Raw genomic sequence first — 19,493 nt, 5'->3', positions numbered from 1 at the left:
GTGTCCCGCTGCTCTGTTGTGAGGTTTAAGAATGGGCAAGGAAGCAACCTGGATGGTGGCAACTACCATGTCTACGAGAACGGCAGTCTGGAAATCAAGATGATCCGCAAAGAGGACCAAGGCATCTACACCTGTGTTGCCACCAACATCCTGGGCAAAGCTGAGAACCAGGTCCGCCTGGAGGTCAAAGGTAAAGGAGAGAGTTGCTAGGTAGAGGGAGGGGTGGGGAAGGCAAGGAAGCCATCTCCTCACAGTTACCCATGTGTGTCACTCACTTTGAAAATGTGCCACACCTAACGTTTAATACCTAGTGGGACCTCCCTCCAGGTCTGTGTGTCCTCTCCGTGGAAGTTTCGTGGCCAGGGCCTCTGGCTGGCCTGGTGTTGCGAGCACCGAGTCGTTACCAGCCTGGTCCAAATAGACTTAGGCAGGGACGCCCGTCACCCACACCAGCTCCCCACTACCACCCCAGAAAATACGTCCTATGTTCCTGAGCCGGAGAGAAAGGATTTGGGGATTGGCTAGTGTTTGGGATCCCCCATACCAGGCACCCCCTACCATTCATGTAACCGAATCCTATTTCTGCCACTTGCGTGGTCCATCTAACCTGGAGGTCATGCATGTCACACTGTGTGTCCACACGGGCGTGGGGTGGCAGAGACGAGCTCCGGGGGCTTCCCCACAGACCCCACCAGGATCTACCGGATGCCTGAGGACCAGGTCTCCAAAAGGGGCACCACGGTGCAGCTGGAGTGTCGCGTGAAGCACGACCCCTCCCTGAAGCTCACAGTCTCCTGGCTGAAGGATGATGAGCCCCTCTACATCGGGAACAGGTTTCTGCTTATCCCTCCTCTCTTCCGGCTGCTCCTCTGGGGCGTTTTCTTTTCCCTTGCTCTTGGGCATGCATTGAAGAACACGGGGAACCTGTGTCATGTGTGTCACTGGGGAACTGCTGAGGAGGGCGTGACAGCCTCCGTGACTCCCTCCACATCAGGCGAGACCCCCCTCCCACGGCAGCTCCCCCTCTCCCCGTCAGGGCTCTGCTTCTCTCTCCTCCTCCTCCCTCCCTCTTCTCCTCTCCTTCCCACTCCTCCTGTCTTCACTTCTCTCCCTCTCTCCCCTCACTTCTTCTCTCGTCCTCCTCCCTGTATTTTGATCCTTTCCCTTCCTCCTTTTCACAGCCACGACTCCCTCCCCATCCTCTCAGCCCTGCCTGCAGTTCTCCTGTTCTCCAGCAGGGGGCAAGCTTGGCCGAGGAGACGCTAGCCCTTGTGGTTAATGGGGCTCCCCGCCCTTAATGCACCTGGGACCGTTTACCAGGCCCAGGCCTGCCCCATCCATCCCTCATCCCAGATTCGGATTTAACTGCAGTGGAGGGAGGGCCCAGGCATAGATAGTGTTTAAAAGTCCCCCCAGGTGTTTGTAATGTGCAGCTAGGGTTGAGAACGGCTGATCCGAGCCTCCCCTCAGGACTCTTTGTCCGTCTCGGGGCAGGCTGAGCATCGGTACCAGCTGTTTCCAGTGATGATCTGGTTTTCTGCAGGGGCGTAGCCTGCGGTTGGGTGCAGGCATCCTGGCCCTCAGCGATGCCCTGCTCTTTGGTGCCCTCCTCCCTCTATGGGAGACAGTGCAGAGGAGCCCGGGGCACCTGGGCTGAGCCTGGGCATCAATCTGGGCTGAAGACAGAGCTGGAAGTACGAGAAGACCTGCCTTTTGGGGGTGGGCCTAACTCTGCCCTAATGTGGGAGGGGAGCACAGCACAGGAAAGGCACAGAGAGCAGACCCAGTGTGGGAACTGAGGACAGTGAATATGGGTCAGGGCCGCTTTGGCTCCACCTGCTTTCCTGTCCCCTCCAGCAAGCACCATAAGTGCTCAAGGTGACAAGAAGACCCTGCCTCTCTCGAAGCAACTGAGGCGGAGCCTCACGTCCCCTAGGAGGGGGCTGCGGCTGCCCAGCCCAGACTACAGCGCTGCCTCCTCCCTTCTGACCCACCGTCCCCACTTCAGGGAGAAGGCAGCCGGGCAGTGCCCAGCACTCCTGCTGCCTGCCCCCTCCACTGTCACCCTACTCGCCTTCCTCCCAACCCCTCCCCGGTACCTTTGCAGGATGAAGAAGGAAGAGGACTCCCTGACCATCTTCGGTGTGGCCGAGCGGGACCAGGGTAGCTACACGTGCGTTGCCAGCACCGAGCTGGACCAAGACCTGGCCAAGGCCTACCTGACCGTGCTAGGTAACTGCCGCTGCCCACACTGGCACTGATTCCCCACCCCCTACTTCCCGAGGCCAGAGAAGTGGAGGACGGTTCCAAGGGCAGAGCCTGTGGTCAGCGAGCCAGCCAGGCCTGGTGATCCTGCTGCCTTCTGGTTTAAGGGTTAGGAAGCTGCTCCTTTCAGAACAAGCTGTGCTGGGTGCCTTACCTCCTGAATGGAATCATTAACTTGCCCAAATCCTCACCTGAAGGGTGCCTGAAGGAGAGAGGGAATGGACAGGGGGTTCTCATTGTGATCGTTTTTACCAACTATACAGCTAACTCTAAACCACTAAGTCAATTAAAACGATCCATCCTTGAAGCAAGACTGAACTTTGTGTTTGTCCTTCCAACACCCTCTGCTAGCCTTCCTCTCTGCACCCCTTTCCTGATGGGATTTCACAGGGTGCTGTGCATTTCGGATGATCCTGTCTTGCCCTGCCCTCGTGTCCAGGACACACTGTAAATACTTAGCCATCCCAGACCTGGGGACGTAGCCTCTCCCGTCCGGGGAAGCAAATCCCCTCCTCATCTCTGCTGTCTCCGGGCCCCCTATTGCCATAACTCTCAGTGCACTCCTGTCCCTCGGCAGTGTCCCTGCATGGTCACAGGGAACAGTGGGCCCAGGCACAGTCGTAGCGTTGGGACAGGAAGGACCCAGGGTGTCTACCCCCAGCTGTGGAGGGAGCACAGGAAGGCCTTTGTGAGGGTGGGGCACTCTCCATGGAAGTGGGGGAGGGGTGAAGCTGTGCAGGGGCAGCTGTTCAAGCCTTGGCTGCCTATTCCCACCCTTCGAGAACACCTTTATCCCCAGATAACCTGCTAACCTGGATAACCCATCTTACCTTTGCAGCTGATCAGGCCACTCCAACTAACCGTTTGGCTGCCCTGCCCAAAGGTAATTCATACTAATCCCGGGGACCGTTGCCAAGCACTCGAGGAGTCTGGGAGGGAGGAGTCTAGGAGGAGGAAGGCACTGCCGGACGGGAGTGCTGTGTACAGGCAAGGGGCAGCCTGCCCCGCTCCCTGCCAAATCTGACTCCTCTCAGGAGGCCCACGTCACCTACCTTAGCCCATCACAGCCCGACTCCCGGCTTCCTGCTCCTTTCACGTACTGAGCGGACTGAGCTCCGACGTCCGGCTGTCGCTCCCTGCGTCCCCAGTCCCTTACCTCTGGCCACGCCCACCACTCCCTTGGGGTGGCCTGTTCGCTTCCCCCAGCTTAACCTCTGAAGGGTATTCAGTCAGGAAACCCACTTGCTTTGAGTTATCTGTCGGCCCATCTTTTTTGCAGCCTTTCACTGCAAAGGCTGCAACCCATTTCCAATCCACACACATTCGTGTGCAACACACATGAATGTGGGCTCCAGTGACTCACCTCCCAGATCCTTCCAGTAACCAGCCAAAATGTGGAAATAGCTGGTTCAAGGAGCCAGGATAGGAGAAAAAAAATCACACCTACCCTCACCAGTCAGTGGCCAGATGGCTTTATCCCCAGGCCAGGAGGGCACTTACACACACTTAGGAAATCCAGTGAGACTGGAGCCCAAAAAAGGTGCTGCCCCCACCCTTGTTAGGGCCTCTGTCCTGCTGTCCATCACTGAAACTTCTAGACTGAGTCCCTGTCTCCTCCCTGGCCTGGTCCTCCATCTTTGTCCCCTCTATTCCCTTAACTGGTCTGCCCTGCTCAGCTCTCCAAACACCCCCTGGGCTCCTGCCCCCTCAGAGCCTCAGCACACTGAGTAGAAGATAATTATGAGAAAATGAGACAAAATCCCAGACTTCTTCACCGGTTTTCCTAAAGGTTGTGAACATGGGTCTAATGCAAAGGGCAGCATTTCCCAAATGCTTGCACTCCGAGAACATCCCCAGCAATGGGGTGGGTTGGCCCCAGCTCTCCCTGTGCCCTGCATTCCTTGATATTTTGGGGGGTGGTGGTGGAATTTGGGGTTCTCTCTTTGTTCTTCCTTGAACCCTGAGGGAAGGGGCGGTCCCTGTGCTGACCCTCCGGCACAGGCTGGGGTTTGTTCCTGCGGTGGTGACCTCAGCCCGTCAAGAGTCCTGTCCGTGGGACAGTGTTCAGGGCTGAGGCCAGCACAGGGACGGGCCGGCTCTAACTCGGGAGGCCTGCGTGGTGTCTTCTCCCTCTGCTGCCAGGACGGCCAGACCGACCCCGGGACCTGGAGCTCACAGACCTGGCCGAGAGGAGCGTGAGACTGACCTGGATCCCGGGGGACGATAACAACAGCCCCATCACAGGTCAGCCGGGACCCTGCACTACTGTCCAGAGAAGAGGGACGGCAGCCCGGAAGCCAGAGGCCTGGCCCTGGTTTCTGGTCCCACTTCGGCCTCACTTGGCGTGTGCCCTGGCCTATTGACAGAATGCGTGGAGGCCTTAGTTTCCCTTTCTGGGTTTTGGGAAGAATACCTGTGCCTTTGTCTACCCAAGGGACATTATAAAGACGAATGGAAACCATGAAGGAGCGCTCTTGAGAGCGAACTCACTCACTCAGCTCCCCACACAGCCCTGTCTTCCTTGACCCCTCAGACTACGTTGTACAGTTTGAAGAGGACCAGTTCCAGCCAGGGGTCTGGCATGACCATTCCAAGTTCCCAGGCAGTGTCAACTCAGCCGTCCTCCAGCTGTCCCCCTATGTCAACTACCAGTTCCGGGTCATTGCCATCAATGAGGTGGGCAGCAGCCATCCCAGCCTCCCGTCTGAGCGCTACCGAACCAGCGGAGCACGTGAGTGCTTGAGGGCTAATGGGAGGTGCTGAAGCCAGGTACCCCAAGTTCAAACTGAGTTCCCCCGGTCCCCAGCCACATGAATTTGGGCAAGTTACTTAACCTCTCCAAGGCTCAGCTTCCTCATCTGTGAAACAGAGAATAATAACACCATCTCCGTCATGGGGCTGTTCTGAGGATTACGTTTGAAAATGGGATTCGGGTTCTTACCGTAATGTGCACATAGCAAGCACACAATAAAAGTTAACTGTCATTTTTATTATTACTAATATTATGAATAATTCATTTTTTAAAAAACATCTTTATTGGAGTATAACTGTTTTACAATAGTGTGTCAGTTTTTCCTTTACAACAAAGTGAATCAGTTATACATATACATATGTTCCCATATCTCTTCCCTCTTGCGTCACCCTCCCTCCCACCCTCCCTATCCCACCCCTCTAGGTGGTCACAAAGCACAGAGGTGATCTCCCTGTGCTATGCAGCTGCTTCCCACTAGCTATCTATTTTACATTTGGTAGTGTATATATGTCCATTACACTCTCTCACTTCGTCACAGCTTATCCTTCCCCCTCCCCATATCCTCAAGTCCATGCTCTAGTAAGTCTGTGTTTTGTTCCATTATGAATAATTCTTGATGCTCTGCTTTAAAGGGAAGAGCTATGGCAAAGATTTGCAGTAGAAATTTATAATCGGGTTGCACCAGGTTTCTTAACACACTTGGGTAATGAAATGTTTAGATTTCTAAAATCATGCTGGTTCATTGAGGGTGGAGATGCTCCCAAAAAATGTTGAATGCCAGGGTAAACCAGTCTGGTATTAAACATACTTAGGAGCTAATCCACAAAGGGGATAATCCACATTGAGTTGGCTGTACTGATCATCTAAAGTGTGGAAAGCCTTATGATGAATGCTATCTGGTAAGGGATTAAAATTCAAAAGAAATTATCCCTGCTTTGGGGGGTTTAAATCTTAGCTAGGAAGGCACATCATCCATATGAGAAAATGGCAGAGCGAGTTCAGTTGCTTATGGGACAGACTGTGTTGAGAGATGCTGAGAAAAGACAGAGCGAAGAAGGGGCCAGTCAGGTTGGGGGAGAGAGGTTGCTTACTGTGCCCTGGTAATGCACAGACTGGACTTGAACTTTGCATCCATTTGGATTCCAGCCCCTGAGTCCAACCCCTCTGATGTGAAGGGAGAGGGGACCAGAAAGAACAACATGGAGATCACGTGGACGGTAAGAGCCCCTTGCGGCCCATCCATGATGGGCTTCCTTGCCTCGCAGCCTGGGAGCCCTCGCCCTTTACACCCCTGTGACTCCAAGGCCGCAGGGTGGCTCAGACTACCTGTCTGGTGTGGGGGCTACTCGTCTCTGCATTGAGCATCCAGAAACCAAACAGGAGAACGTCTAAGGGCAACATTTAAGACAGGAGACAGGAGCAGAGATGGCCAAGGAACAGAGACTGTCAGTCTGGCAAAATCAGAGAGAGTCCTGCAGGATCAATGGGCTTCTTCAGAAGAGGGAGAAATTTAGATTAGTCTGTAGGAAAGATTTAGCCCAAACACCAGTACCTCGCTTTGGTGTGTTCTGGGGGCCCATCCCTGGAGATTGCTGGGAGTGGGGAGAGACCAGCCTCTGAGTGATCCTCCAGGGCCAGCCACCTGTAAGTCCAGGATGGACAAGGTGACTCAAGAGACATCCTCCGGGCCAGGATTGAAAAAGCTCATCTTCATCTCAGCTCACTGACCACATTTTCCAAACCAAAACTGGGATATGTGGCCTCAAAACGACTTTTTTCCAAACCCCTTCCAAGTCTAAGAGATGCAAATTCAGCCACCGAAATATCAACATTTTTGTGCTGTTGACGTGAGTAGTGGAAACAGGGAGATACAGAGTTTGGAATCACCACCATCCCTGTCCTCGGAGAGCCTGGTTTCACAGCAGCCTTGGCAACTGGGATGAGCCCAGACTTAAGACACTGGGGCTCATCTTGCAGGACCTTGCAAGGATCGGTTCTTGGTCTACGACTCTGTATTCCAGGCTCCCGGGGGAGTGCTTCCTGGACCAGGCCCCTAGGGAACAAAAACAGAGTTCTGCACGCTCCCAGCTCCGGCCTTTTGGGAAGGACAGGGCAGACATGCAAGGATTAAGTAGGACTGAAATCTGGAATTTTGAGTTCATTGGCAGCAGGCATGCTGTGGCTGAACCAAACTCACCCCTTTCTGACTTTGGGGACATTATATCACTGTCCATATTTTGTTTTCTGGTTGCTCCATCACAGGAAAGAGTCCTGTCGACAATAAAGCTTTCGTTCCCTGTGCACCTGCCAGGGGGGCTGGCTGTGGAATCAGAGGGACTAGGGCTTGGGTGGAGAATCTATCTGCACGCTGCTGGCTTCACAGGACTCCAGGCTCCGGGGGGACTCAGAGTGGGGGCCGTGGTCTCCCCAGCTCTGCCAGGGGGCTGGCCGCTGTTGGGCAGTTGGGGGCAGGGTGCCTGGCACAGAAAGAGTGCGAGCCGTGGGTGGCCCGGGCTCCTCGCCTGCACCCTCTCCACTCCTGCCATCTCTCTCCCTGCTCAGCCGATGAACGCCACCTCCGCCTTTGGCCCCAACCTGCGTTACATCGTCAAGTGGCGGCGGAGAGAGACCCGAGAGACCTGGAACAACGTCACTGTGTGGGGCTCCCGCTACGTGGTGGGGCAGACCCCTGTCTACGTGCCCTATGAGATCCGAGTCCAGGCAGAAAATGACTTTGGGAAGGGCCCTGAACCAGACACTGTCATCGGTTACTCCGGAGAAGATTGTGAGTACCCTCCCCTGCCCCCACCCAGGACCCTGACGTCTGGGCTGCACAGGCCACCCTCACAGACCAGGAACCTCAGGGTGGGTCGGGGGTCTTCCGAGAGCATCCTGGGAGGACAGCCAGTTCCCAGGGAAGAGAAATCCCCTACAGTGACCTAGAGCAGACAGGCCCCAGGTAATGCCGGGAGCGGAGATGGTATCATCCGAACACTAGTTAATATTCTTGAACGTCGTCACCTAGTCCAATACTCTCACTTTATCAGCAAGAAAACTGAGGCCCTGCAAGGGAAACCCCTCCCGGTATTGCACAATAGCAAATGTCAGGCTTGAAAGTAGAACCCAGGCCTTGTGATCTACCTCACTGCCAGGGCTTGCTAGCACCACGGACCGTCCGTCCCAATGGGCCGTGATTAGACGCCTCCACCGGAAGCAGGGCCACAGGCCAGACTCCTCCCTGGGCTCCCCAGGGGAATCCTTGAGGGAGCAAGGTCCACAGAGCCCCAGACGGGAATGCTCCAGACCAGGCACTGCAACATTCCCAGTATTGCTCTTAGCCCTTGGAATTGAACATAAAAAGAGAAGTTCTTTGGAGGCCATCACTGGGTAAATCAACACAGTTCTGGACGTATATGTAGAAGTATGTGCCTGGCTTTCCAGATGGTGGTAGCCTCTCTGCCCCCCAGCACATCAATCCTGTAGGCTTTTGAGCAAGGCAGGAGGGTCGGTGACGCACCTCCTGGTCAGGGCAATCCGTGTCCTGGTGTGTTTGGATCTGATCCAAGAAGAAATCATGTAGGTGGATGAGGTGACCAGAAGGAAGGGAGGGGGGAGAGTCTTGCGGAGGAGCAGAGCCACAAGGGCCAATGCTGCGGTCAGGAGTAGGGCCAGTGGGGTTCATAACGGTGAGATGGGAGTAAGTGAGGGTTGGGCATTTCCCTGGAAGTGATTATGTATTGGACCCACTTGGGAGATAAGTAGAGGGGATCAGCAGGCCCTCCGTCCATCCCACTCCTCACCTCCGTGGTGGCAGACACTTCCGGACAGAAGACGGTAAGGGCTACTGGAGGGTAAGTATGGAAAAGGCAGCATCTAGCCATGGACTTCACGGACCACCTCACAGTCTCCATCGCATCTGTGTACCCCTGCGGCAGCTGCTTTAGAGAGGATGGGGCACAACTGCTTTTGCAGCAGAGGAAACGGGGGTGAGAACCAGTGGCCCTCCCTTTGCAAGTAGTCACAGGATCAGAATCTTTTCCTGAACTTGGTTAGGGTGTCTTTAGTCTGTAGGTAACGTTTCCTGCAGGGCCCTGGCAGGAAATAAATGCCACTCCAAGGGGACTATTTCTAATGCGAGGACAGGGTTAAGAGAGACAACAGCAAGGTACAGCAAACCAGCTGGAGGGCCAGCAACAGCAGGATGCTGTTATACCACCCTGGCCCTGAGGGGCTGGCAGCGGGCGAGTCACCATGGCCAGCGAGGGCTACCCTTGTGTAGAAGAGGGCACCACTGTCATCCTGCCTCCCCGCAAAGAGGCAGCCAGGGGGATAGATACCATCTTCCCTCTCCTGCCCTGGGAGCCCCTGTTGGTACCTCCTGTTGGGCAGACCCATCTGGAAGCCTGAGAACAGGGGAGCCCCGCTGACACGGCCCAGAGAGGACAAGCCTCCCGGGACCCGAAGCGGGGTGGGGAAGGATGGCCAGTGGGACGGAGGGACAGAGACTCTGTGTGACGGTTGCACATGACTGCCCTCTAAATGTGTAGGCAGAGCCCTCCACCTGTGCTGCTGCCCTTTTGTCCTGAGCCTCCCCACACTCTCCCAAGTCCAGGCTGGTGGAGCAGGCACAGCCCCTGCCCTCAGGGAGTACCCAGTGTCCAGAGTGGGCTGGAGGTGCAGGCCAGCAGAGAACAGGTCGGAGGGGACTCTGGAGTCGGGGGCCCAGCCCCGCATGCATAACCAGCTCTCTGTCCCAACACATTGCAGATCCCAGGGCTGCACCCACTGATGTTAAAATCCGAGTCCTGAACAGCACAGCCATCAGCCTTCAGTGGAACCGCGTCTACTCCGACACGGTCCAGGGCCAGCTCAGAGAGTACCGAGTGAGGAAGCCAGCTCCAAGCCCTGTCTAACCACCCAGCTCGCTAACCGGGGCGAGGGGGTAGCAGATGCGGGCCGTAAGATATTTGGAAGGGGTCCCTTGGGATAGCTGTTGGATCCAGAGTTGGTTCAAGAAGATGATGTCTAGGGTTAGCTGTTCAAAAATATACCCAGAAAAAATATATATACACCCAGATGAATCCTGCACCGGGTATACCGAGAGATTCTGCTCAGCAGAAAATCATGTGAAGGGTGTTGGGTTTGGGTTGACCATACATAGCACGTTATGCTTGTAATACCTGTGTGTGGACACACATGTATCTTCAGAAGCAGTGTTGAGGCACCGCTGAGCTACACCCCTCCCCTCTCCTAATGGCCCCCGCTGGGCTGCTTGCCTCTCCCAGTCTGATTTCATGAAGCCTCAACTAACAGGAAGAGCCACTAGAAGGGTACAAACCCTTCCCTGTTGTCACAGCCAACTCCGATTATCAAGGCCCTTGGCTTCCCCTGGCCACCTCTTCCATCCCTGACGTCTCTGTCTTCGAAAGGGAAGGGAGAGAAAACCCAGGGTATTCAAGGCTCTCCCTGATGAGTAGCTCTTTTAAAAAGTTCCTGGGGGGCTTCCCTGGTGGCGCAGTGGTTGGGGGTCCGCCTGCCGATGCAGGGCACACGGGTTCGTGCCCCGGTCCGGGAGGATCCCGCATGCCACGGAGTGGCTGGGCCTGTGGGCCATGGCCGCTGAGCCTGCGCGTCCGGAGCCTGTGCTCCGCAGTGGGAGAGGCCACAGCAGTGAGAGGCCCACGTACCGCAAAAAAAAAAAAAAAAAAAAAAAGTTCCTGGGGAGGCTGTAGCCCCGGGGCAACACAGGCTTAGGGGTCATCGAGGGTTGGCTGATGGACAGTTGGGGGCACACCGAGGGAGTCAGTCTCCTCTCGGGAAATGGATTTGGTAGGTAGGGGAAGGAAGGCAAGGTGATATATACGCTTAAATGAGCTCTTCCCCAGCTTGCACCCTTAACCTACTTGCCTAGAGATTTTTTTTTTGGCTAAAGCTCCCTTTGGGTCCCCCTCTTAAGTCTGGACTTCCTCCTTACCTTGCCCTTGGAGGCCCCGGGTGATGCTCGTGTGACAGCTGACCTGGGGCTTCTCCTCCACTGCTCATCAGACCCCGTGTCTCAGACTCTCTCAACTGTACCTGTGACACTATGGCCCTGCACAGGCCGTCCCATCCCATCCAAGCTCTAGCCACCCCACAGCCTGGTCTCCCATTGGCTTGGACAGGTCACTATCCTAAAGGTCTTTGAACAGTATTAAAAGGAACCATTTGACTTCAATGGATTAAATCAACCCTTTCTTATATTCAGACTTCCGGGGGTAACCTGCTGCTTTTCAACTCCTGCCCGCTGCCAATCTAAACCATACTAAATCTAACCCAAGGTGATGCGGTCTTTGAGCACAGAAAAGAGCTTTCCGTGCCCGACCCTTGGCTCAAATTTGTGGTTCTGGCACGGACTCGCTGAGCAACCTATTCCCAGCTTGGAAAGAAGTCTCAAGACAGAGCCGCTCAGCTGTAAGTTTGGCTCACTTGCCTGTTCCCCAGAGGCGACATGGCTCAGAAAACGATTGAAACCAAAAACTCTTATTTTGTTTGACATCAATTCCCACTCACTAGAGGCTAATGAATGGGGACTGTCAGGACACCCCCAGCCCTCTGTGGGCCGGACGAGGTCGTTGGGGATTTGGAGCCACAGCAAAGGGAACACCGGTCACCATGAGCACCACCACTAACAACTAACCTGGCTCTGCCTGGCCGAACCCTTACCGGCCTGCCTCTGTCCTGAAGGCCTACTACTGGAGGGAGAGCAGCTTGCTGAAGAGCCTGTGGGTGTCTCAGAAGAGGCAGCAAGCCGGCTTCCCCGGAGAACGCCTCCGTGGCGTGGTGTCCCGCCTCTTCCCCTACAGTAACTACAAGCTGGAGATGGTTGTGGTCAATGGGCGAGGCGATGGGCCTCGCAGTGAAACCAAGGAGTTCACCACCCCGGAAGGAGGTAGGTCCGGCCGCAGCTCCCTGGGTAGGGCAGGACGAGGGTGGCGCGGCCAGGTGGCCCTGAGAGGCTCCAGCGTGGCTCGGCCTGGACCGCACAAATTGACCTCTGCCTGACCTCAAGGAGGGGTGACCTGCGAGCTGAGCAGCTCCGGCCGTGCTCATGGAGCACCGTCACCAAGGCGGCCGCCATCTCGGGAGATCGTATGTCAAGATGAGACTGTGCTGGCTGCTGACATGATTCCAGACGGGATGTGTGCACGGACTCCCGAGGGCACTGCGGGAGCCGGGGCTGCCTGCCTACCGCCTCCTGAGGGAGCTCAGGCACCTTGACCCCAAGAGGCACCTGGTTGGTTTACCGTACCCGAGGACCTTCACTCTTATTACACCACTGTAGTCAAGAGACTGCCCTGGGCTTCCCTGGTGGCGCGGTGGTTGGGAGCCCGCCTGCCGATGCAGGAAACAAGGGTTCGTGCCCCGGTCCGGGAGGATCTCACATGGCGCGGAGCGGCTGGGCCCGTGAGCCATGGCCGCTGAGCCTGCGCGTCTGGAGCCTGTGCTCCGCAACGGGAGAGGCCACAACAGTGAGAGGCCCGCATGCCAAAAAAAAAAAAAAAAGAGAGTGCCCTGCAGTGGGCGCCCCGGTCCTGGGAGGCAGACACCTGCCGAGGTCCCGGCGCATCTCCTGTTCCTGCCAGTCCTCTTGAACCAGCTGGGCAGTGGCTTTGCCCTCTTCTGTTTCTCCTTTCTCCCTTCTTAACTATTATTTTCCCCATTCTTCTTGTCTTCCTCCTTTGTCCTCTCCCCTGTTCTCCCTTCTTGTTTCTTTATGCCTGTCTCCCCTCCTCGTCTGGTTTTCATTACCAGCCTCTCCCCATTGCCATGCTCTTGGCACCATCCACATGTTCCATCATGGGTTTCTCTCTCTTCACCCCTGAACCCGGCATTCTCAGCCCAGAGGCCAGGGCCTGATGCTTGGACCCAGTGGTGAGAATCCTTGTCTGAGGATTGGGAGCTGCAGCCTCTATTACCAAACGGCTACAACTGGTTCCCTGCCTGGGAATGACTGCCCAACTTGGAGGTTTCCTTGCAGGATCAGAGCCTAACATGTGTTGAATCCAGGGTAGTTGCTAAAGGAGAACTTGACTGACTTCTTCCCCATGTAAACCGAGTCTGAGCCATGCTTGTCCTAGATCTGGGGAAACGCCATCCTGGATGGGGCGATGGGCGCTGGCCACCTTGTAGTTCTCTGGGTTCTGGCTTAACGGTGATCCAGCACGGGGGTTGCCCAGAGGTCAATGCCTTCATACTTGTGCTTTGTTTTTTTGTGTTTTCTTCGTCTTGCCCGCCCCTCTTCTCTCCCCCATCTCCCCTGCTCTCTCCTCCTTCCCCAAGTACCCAGTGCCCCCAGGCGTTTCCGAGTCCGGCAGCCCAACCTGGAGACAATCAACCTGGAATGGGATCATCCAGAACACCCCAATGGGATCCTGATTGGATATACTCTCAAATACGTGGCCTGTACGTTCTGCCCTTCTTTCTCTTGCATAACCCGAGAATCAGAAACCCCATTCTCAACACTTTTCCTAAGGAATCAAGGTAGAAAGCCTGTGGGTACAGAGGTCATTGTAGAGGGATAGAGGGGCCAGGGAAGAAGTTTCCTGTAGGGTTAGAGGAGGCAAGTGAGACCCAATCCCTGCTCTTCTGACACAGCCCCTCCTGCAGGGAGCTTCCAGTGGGCCCGGTGAGCTTCCAGACAAAGGGGACTTCTGGTTTGATGAGGGATTCAACCCCTGCCCTCAGGAATCTTAGAGTTTCTAATGCCTACAAGTCTTAAAGTTTCCTTACCTGATGGACCTTCCATCTGATGGGGCAGATAGTACGTGCATAGGAATCCACACGACACTGACACTCGGGGACACCTTAAATAAGATGCCATTTATGGTAAGGCAGCTGTATGTAGAGCTGCCATGGACTTTGGAGTGGCTCAGTCAGGAGCCTGGGTCTGGACGACCTCACCTAAAGAGTTGAGCATCACCAGGCAGGGACAGGAGTGTCATTCATTTGAAAAACGTTAAGTCTTCTAAAGTGGGTGATGTTGTGCCTCACTGTGAAGCTCAAAGGACAGGTATTGTGCTGTTAAGGATTTTAATAGCCAACTGTGTGCTTGTATGTGGTTCTGAATCCATCTCTGGACCTGACCTTCCCCCTTTGAGGTATTTGACAAAGGAGGCCTTTTGCAAAGGAGGCATTAACAACAAAAAGCTCTAGTGGTTTTGCCCTAGTTCTGTTTGAAAGGAAAAAAGGAACTTCAAGTTCTGTCTTTGTTGAAAAGGCTTGAGGATTAAAAATTGAATCTTTCAGAATCAGCCACATAACTTTTCATTGAGCTGGCGATAATGAGATCAGTGAAAAAGTGTTACCCTGGTGCGTCATCAAAGAGCTGGAAAGGAGTTCTTGCACAGCCCTCGGCCTTTGAATCATCTCTCTCCCCTGAGTCCTTAAGATCATGGGCAGGTTCCATAGGTTCCCTTCCCAGCAGAGTCAGGAAGGCTTCGTCCCTCTAGCTGCAGATTATATAACCCATCATGGTCAATGTTGCTAAAGTTCAATTCCACTTACCTGTCTCTCCCCAGTTAATGGAACCAAAGTAGGAAAGCAGATAGTGGAAAACTTCTCTCCCAATCAGACCAAGTTCACGATGCAAAGAGCAGACCCCGTGTCGCGCTACCGCTTTTCCCTCAGTGCCAGGACGCAGGTGGGCTCTGGGGAAGCAGTCACAGAGGAGTCACCAGCACCCCCGAATGAAGGTAGGTGCACTGCGGCAGCCTTGGGGGCGAATGGTCCCTGGGAATTCAGATGCCTAGAGAAACATGCACTGGGCCTCTGACTGCCTGGCCTCCTGGGATGGAGAGGCTGCAGGCCCTCGAGCCCTCCAGAGGAGGGAGCCACCCTGTGTGCTGAGAGGTAGGTACCGGCGATGTATCTGGAAAACACATCTTACTGTTGCAGTCAGACCTGGATCCCGACTTGGCCTTGACTTGCTCAGCTACTTAACATTTGTCATCTTTCCTTCTGGTCGGGGAATAGGAAGAGAGTGTGAATCGTAGCTGAGTTGAGGGGATGAGAGAAAGCGTGCTGGAAGTAAATGTGCTCACGAACTCCAAAGAGCAGTGAAGGTGCTCGCCTAGTGAGGGAGGCAGCAGTACTATGGAGACCGCCCCGTGAGGGCTCTGGGGGTGCCCCTTCTCTCGAGGCTGCATGGCGCCGAGAAGAGAGGGGAACAGCTGTGACTGAAGCTAATTGCCGGGACCATGAGTAGAGCAGGAGGTGTAGTCCCTCCTTGCAACCTGAATTGAAGGAGTTGTCAGGCTGAGGAGAGGAAAGGGGGTTTGGAAACAGCCATTTGCCAAACCAGCTCCACAGAGAGCACATGAGTTCCTCTCCTGGGTTCTGGCATCTAGCAGCGTCGCACCCCGCCCCAGAGTTGCGCCTGCCTGAGAACTCCACTAGAGGGGGCTCCAGGCCCATCTGCACACGTTCTGGCTTCCGGGAACCTCTCGGGCAGGCAAGCCTCTAGAAGCCTCGATATTGGCAGATCCCCTATGACAGCGGGTGGAGGCTCTGCCTCTCCAGAGGTACCATGGTCTCTTCAAAGGCCATTTCTTGAGCACCCACAACATGAGGTGCCAGACGCTGTACCAAAACAAGGGATATAAAGCTAAGAACCTCACAAAGTCTAGAAGGAGGGACATCCACAGGAATATCTAATTGTCATTCACCATGAGCTGTGTATGTTTAGATGGCAGAAGTGCAGTGGCTGTGCAGGGGAGGGGGGGTTGATTCTACAAGGGAAGACTTCAAAGAAGGGGTGATGTGATTAGGAATCCTTGAAGCTGACAACAGGTTATCCTGTCTAGTGCTTTCCCCAGAAGGCTGAGGTCCGGTGGCCTGACCCTGGCCTGATTGGACCTCCTGAGCACCCGTACCCCCAACCCAGGAGAGGAGCAGTGCTTCCAGGCCCTGCTGCCTCTGCTGCCTTACCCCAGGCTCCCAGCGCAGCTTCATAAGCAGCCCTGCATCCCTCCCCAGGCCCCACTTCCCTGGCCAGCAGGCCAGCACTGAAGCAGAGAGGAGAGGGGGCAGGCAGAATGTAGAGAAAGGCTGACAGTGCTTTGTCTCTACCTCTCTGCTCTTGTAAACCAGGAGGGAGCTATACAATAAGCTCCCTTCCTAGTGCACCCTTCCAATCTCCTGGGGACTTGGGCAATTTATTAGGGCTGGGGGACTTTGGGTAAGTGGTTAATATATGTCTATTACCAAAGGCCAGGCCAGGGATGATGCACTTTCTTGATTACTTAATTCTGTAAGGAGATACATAAAGAGAGCCTCTTCTCCCTCCCCATTCCACCCACCCCTTCACCCCCGCCCATTACAGAACATCAGATAAACAAAGCCCCGTTGCCCTGCCCCAGTGACCACCCCCACGAAAGGATCTTCAGCTCCAGGGGACAAGAGAACAAAGAGAGACTTTCTTCTCAACCTAGGGGTTTGCGGCAAATTCAGGAATTCCTTTTAGGGCTCTCAGTCCCCAGTTGAGTTTCTTACTTCATACAATACAGCGGGGCAGCAGGAGAGCAGGACAGTGGCTCCGGGCTCCAGTCCATCACATGCCCTAGCCTTCCGAGGCTGAGCTGGTGTGGGGAGCGTTCAGCCAAATGCACTCCCCCTCACCCCACCCCCCACCCCAGCGCTATTCAACACCTGCTGCTGGGGATGAAGGAACCATCCTTTTGACAGGCGTTGATGTCCTCCTAAACCACCTGTGCCTTATGCCCTCAATTCCTGGCGTCACTGAGGGTTACCTATACTCCTTCACCCCAGCCCAGCTAGGAAAGGAAACACCCTTCGAGAAACATCTGGGAACATAGCACTCGAGGTGGACTGTTTCTGCTGCCACCTCTTAGATGTCCTTGAGTAGAGGCAGAAGCAAGTGTATTAGAAAGGTTTCCAAGACCCAGGAAAGTTTTCCATAGGAACGTACCAGACCCCAGTGGAGTTGAACATGATCCCCGAACACCAGGTGGCATCCTCAGGGCCGTGACCAGCACTTGGCCACAACGTCTGGGTCAGATTTGAGCCAGAACCTTCTCTGTCCTGTGATTGCTTGTCTTGTGGTTTCACCTGTGCTGTTTTCTCTTCCCTCTCGTTCTTTCGCCCTCTCCCTCTCTGGCTATCTTGGGCGCTGTGTTCTGAAGCTGCTCCAACCGCAGGTACCGTACCAACAGCGGAGGTAATGGGCATGGCATGGGGCAATTCAGGTGGAGTCCAGCCCAGCCAGAGCGGAGAAGGAGGGAGAGGCTTGGGGTGAAAGCATGCTCCGGACTCACCCTTTCAGTGGTTGGGAAGCCAGACTCTCCAGGAGGATGTATGTGGAGGATGGGACCAGAGGAGATCAAACACATTCTCCTCCCTTCGTTAGAGGAGGTTGGCTTCGAAGGGGCCCCACATGCATAGGCTGCAGACCTGTTCTCTGGAGCTGCAGCTTTCTCTGAAGCTGAGTGATTATTTCCCCTGAGCCACCTGGGGCCTTGCCCAGGCTTGACATCTCAGAGCACAGAGAAAGGGTCCACAGCCTTTGGGTGGCCAGCTGCACCCTAGAAGGAGTTGGGGCAGCTGGCTCCCTGTCTCCTGGTCAGGCTGCCATGCCCTGAAAGGGTGGCCTGTGGGTGAGCACGCCGTGCATGCTGGCCTTGCATGCTGCATGGGGCCTGGCACCAGCTCTGCCATCCACCATGGCTTCTAGTCAGTGAGAACGAGTCTGCATGTCCCAGGATGGGGCCAGGTGCCCCAGGACCTGGAGTCTCAGTGGACGCCATGTGCTGATGGCCCACTCACCCCTCAGAAACCCAGCTTCTCAGAGTCTTGGGTGTTAAGAACAGTCTCCACTCTTGGGGTCTGGGAGGTGGACACACAGTGAGGAGTTGGGCAGGCAAGTCTGGAGCAGGAGATGACCTGCTAGCCAAGGTCCTTGTCTCAAGTCCTCATGTGGGTTTGAGGAACATCACCACCGAAGGCCGGTCCTCAAGCTGGAGGAACTAGGCAGGGGCCCCAGGGTGCCGTCCGCTGGCCTCCTTTGAGGCAGAACCGAGGCTATAGGGCAAGGGTTTGCCAGAGCCTTCTCAGGCTCTAGGCAGCAGGGAGAGCCGAGAGCCAGGTGAGGAACTGGAGGGTTGGCTTAGAAAGAGGACGCCACCTTTTACCCGGTTTGGTTCCCCCTCCACCTTCACTCATTTACCGCCCCCCTCCCCCGCCCTGCCCTCTTAGGTTGATTCTGTTTCTGTTGCGCACCCTGCTTGCTTTGTTTGCGTTTGCTTTACCAGTCAGATCTGGGTGGTGCGCCGCCATCATCCTTCCCACCCCCAGGCCTCTCCGTGCCCCGCCCCCAAATAACCCAGGCCTGCAGGGGCCAGTGCCTCCCCACCTCTGCTGGGATGTGAGGCAGAGAGGTGTCCTGGGCCTGGAGACCGGGAGAAAGCCATCCTTGCAGTCTGGGAGTGGCCCTAACTTCCTGATTCAAGTTTGCATAAGGGTTTCCCCTGGGACTATTATAGCAGGTGCTCAGGGCAGCCGAAGCGACTTAGTGGAGATGGAAGGGGAGATGCAGGGAGGGTACCACATGAATCACCTAGAAGCTCTCTGGTCAAGCAGCTTGCAGTCCACCTTCCCCATTCTGGCACCCAGGACCCAAAGCAAGTGGATCTGGTTGCGGGGAGTATGCTTTGCTCAGTGGGCATCCGTTTCAGTCTGTGCTGCCCCTCTCGTGTGTGGCAGGTATGAGGGGGATGGATGTAATTCCAAACACCCCACTTCCTACATCTCGTTTAGGAAAGATCCAAGCTCACCCTGGTGTGCAGAGGGTGCCAGGGCCTCTGTCCGTCGGTCAGATGTGTTTCCTAGGCTCCAGCTTCCGTGTGACATGGTGGTAGAAGCACGACGCGCATCTTGGTAAATGAGCTGTGCTGGTAACGTCAGCTGTTCCCAGGCTTAAATCCATAAGAACCTCCTGCACAATCTGCAGGTGCGAAGTGATGGCGCTCAGGTTCTATAACTGGTGACGTGGGCCTGGAGTCCAGCCCACTGCTCCCTTCCCTCTCATCTTCTCCAAACGTGGACATTTTCCCCCCCGGACTGATCTGTTCCTATCTCACCCGGTAAAGATAATTCCTCTCATGCACCCATATCTGCAGTCTCTTAGGGTTGCTGCCCATCTGTCCTGGCCATCTGTGATTTGGCCATGGTAGACCGTGCACCAGGGGGACATTTTTGGACTGAACCCGCCACCTTGGAATGTCTGGAAACTGCTGTCCTTGTCTTTGACTCGGCTCAGATCTGCCAGTGTTTGGTGGGCAGCTCCAGGGCAACGAAAAATGAATAAGAGACATGTTGTCTTATTTTTCTCCATCTCCTGCGTGGTGTCGCCCAAAACTCTGGTGGAAAACCCTTGGCCATAGCTGGGGTGCCTTCCAGTGTGCATTAGGTAACCCGTTAGGTT

General features: G+C 55.2%; 1 protein-coding gene across 18 annotated transcripts in view; it reads left to right on the top strand.

The window, feature by feature from the left end:
- Positions 1-19,493, top strand: part of NFASC (neurofascin) — a 185,382-nt gene that overhangs the window by 143,690 nt on the left and 22,199 nt on the right. For 9 of the 18 annotated variants that reach the window (XM_067033358.1, XM_067033353.1, XM_059081260.2 and 6 more), the window contains 13 exons: positions 24-190; positions 686-833; positions 2,108-2,232; positions 3,104-3,148; positions 4,408-4,509; positions 4,799-4,996; positions 6,164-6,234; positions 7,580-7,802; positions 9,785-9,900; positions 11,741-11,945; positions 13,337-13,459; positions 14,575-14,748; positions 17,197-17,211. In XM_067033358.1, coding sequence (XP_066889459.1) covers positions 24-190; positions 686-833; positions 2,108-2,232; positions 3,104-3,148; positions 4,408-4,509; positions 4,799-4,996; positions 6,164-6,234; positions 7,580-7,802; positions 9,785-9,900; positions 11,741-11,945; positions 13,337-13,459; positions 14,575-14,748; positions 17,197-17,211 — 1,712 coding nt within the window. The remainder of the gene's footprint in view (positions 1-23; positions 191-685; positions 834-2,107; positions 2,233-3,103; positions 3,149-4,407; positions 4,510-4,798; positions 4,997-6,163; positions 6,235-7,579; positions 7,803-9,784; positions 9,901-11,740; positions 11,946-13,336; positions 13,460-14,574; positions 14,749-17,196; positions 17,212-19,493) is intronic. The other 9 variants (XM_067033363.1, XM_059081580.2, XM_067033379.1 and 6 more) reach the window with 6 other exon arrangements.

This window comes from Kogia breviceps, chromosome 1, assembly GCF_026419965.1.
Source record: "Kogia breviceps isolate mKogBre1 chromosome 1, mKogBre1 haplotype 1, whole genome shotgun sequence".
NCBI classification, from domain to species: Eukaryota; Metazoa; Chordata; class Mammalia; order Artiodactyla; family Physeteridae; genus Kogia; species Kogia breviceps.
The sequence above is the reverse complement of the archived record's forward strand: the minus strand, read 5'-3'. Positions and strand labels throughout refer to the sequence as shown.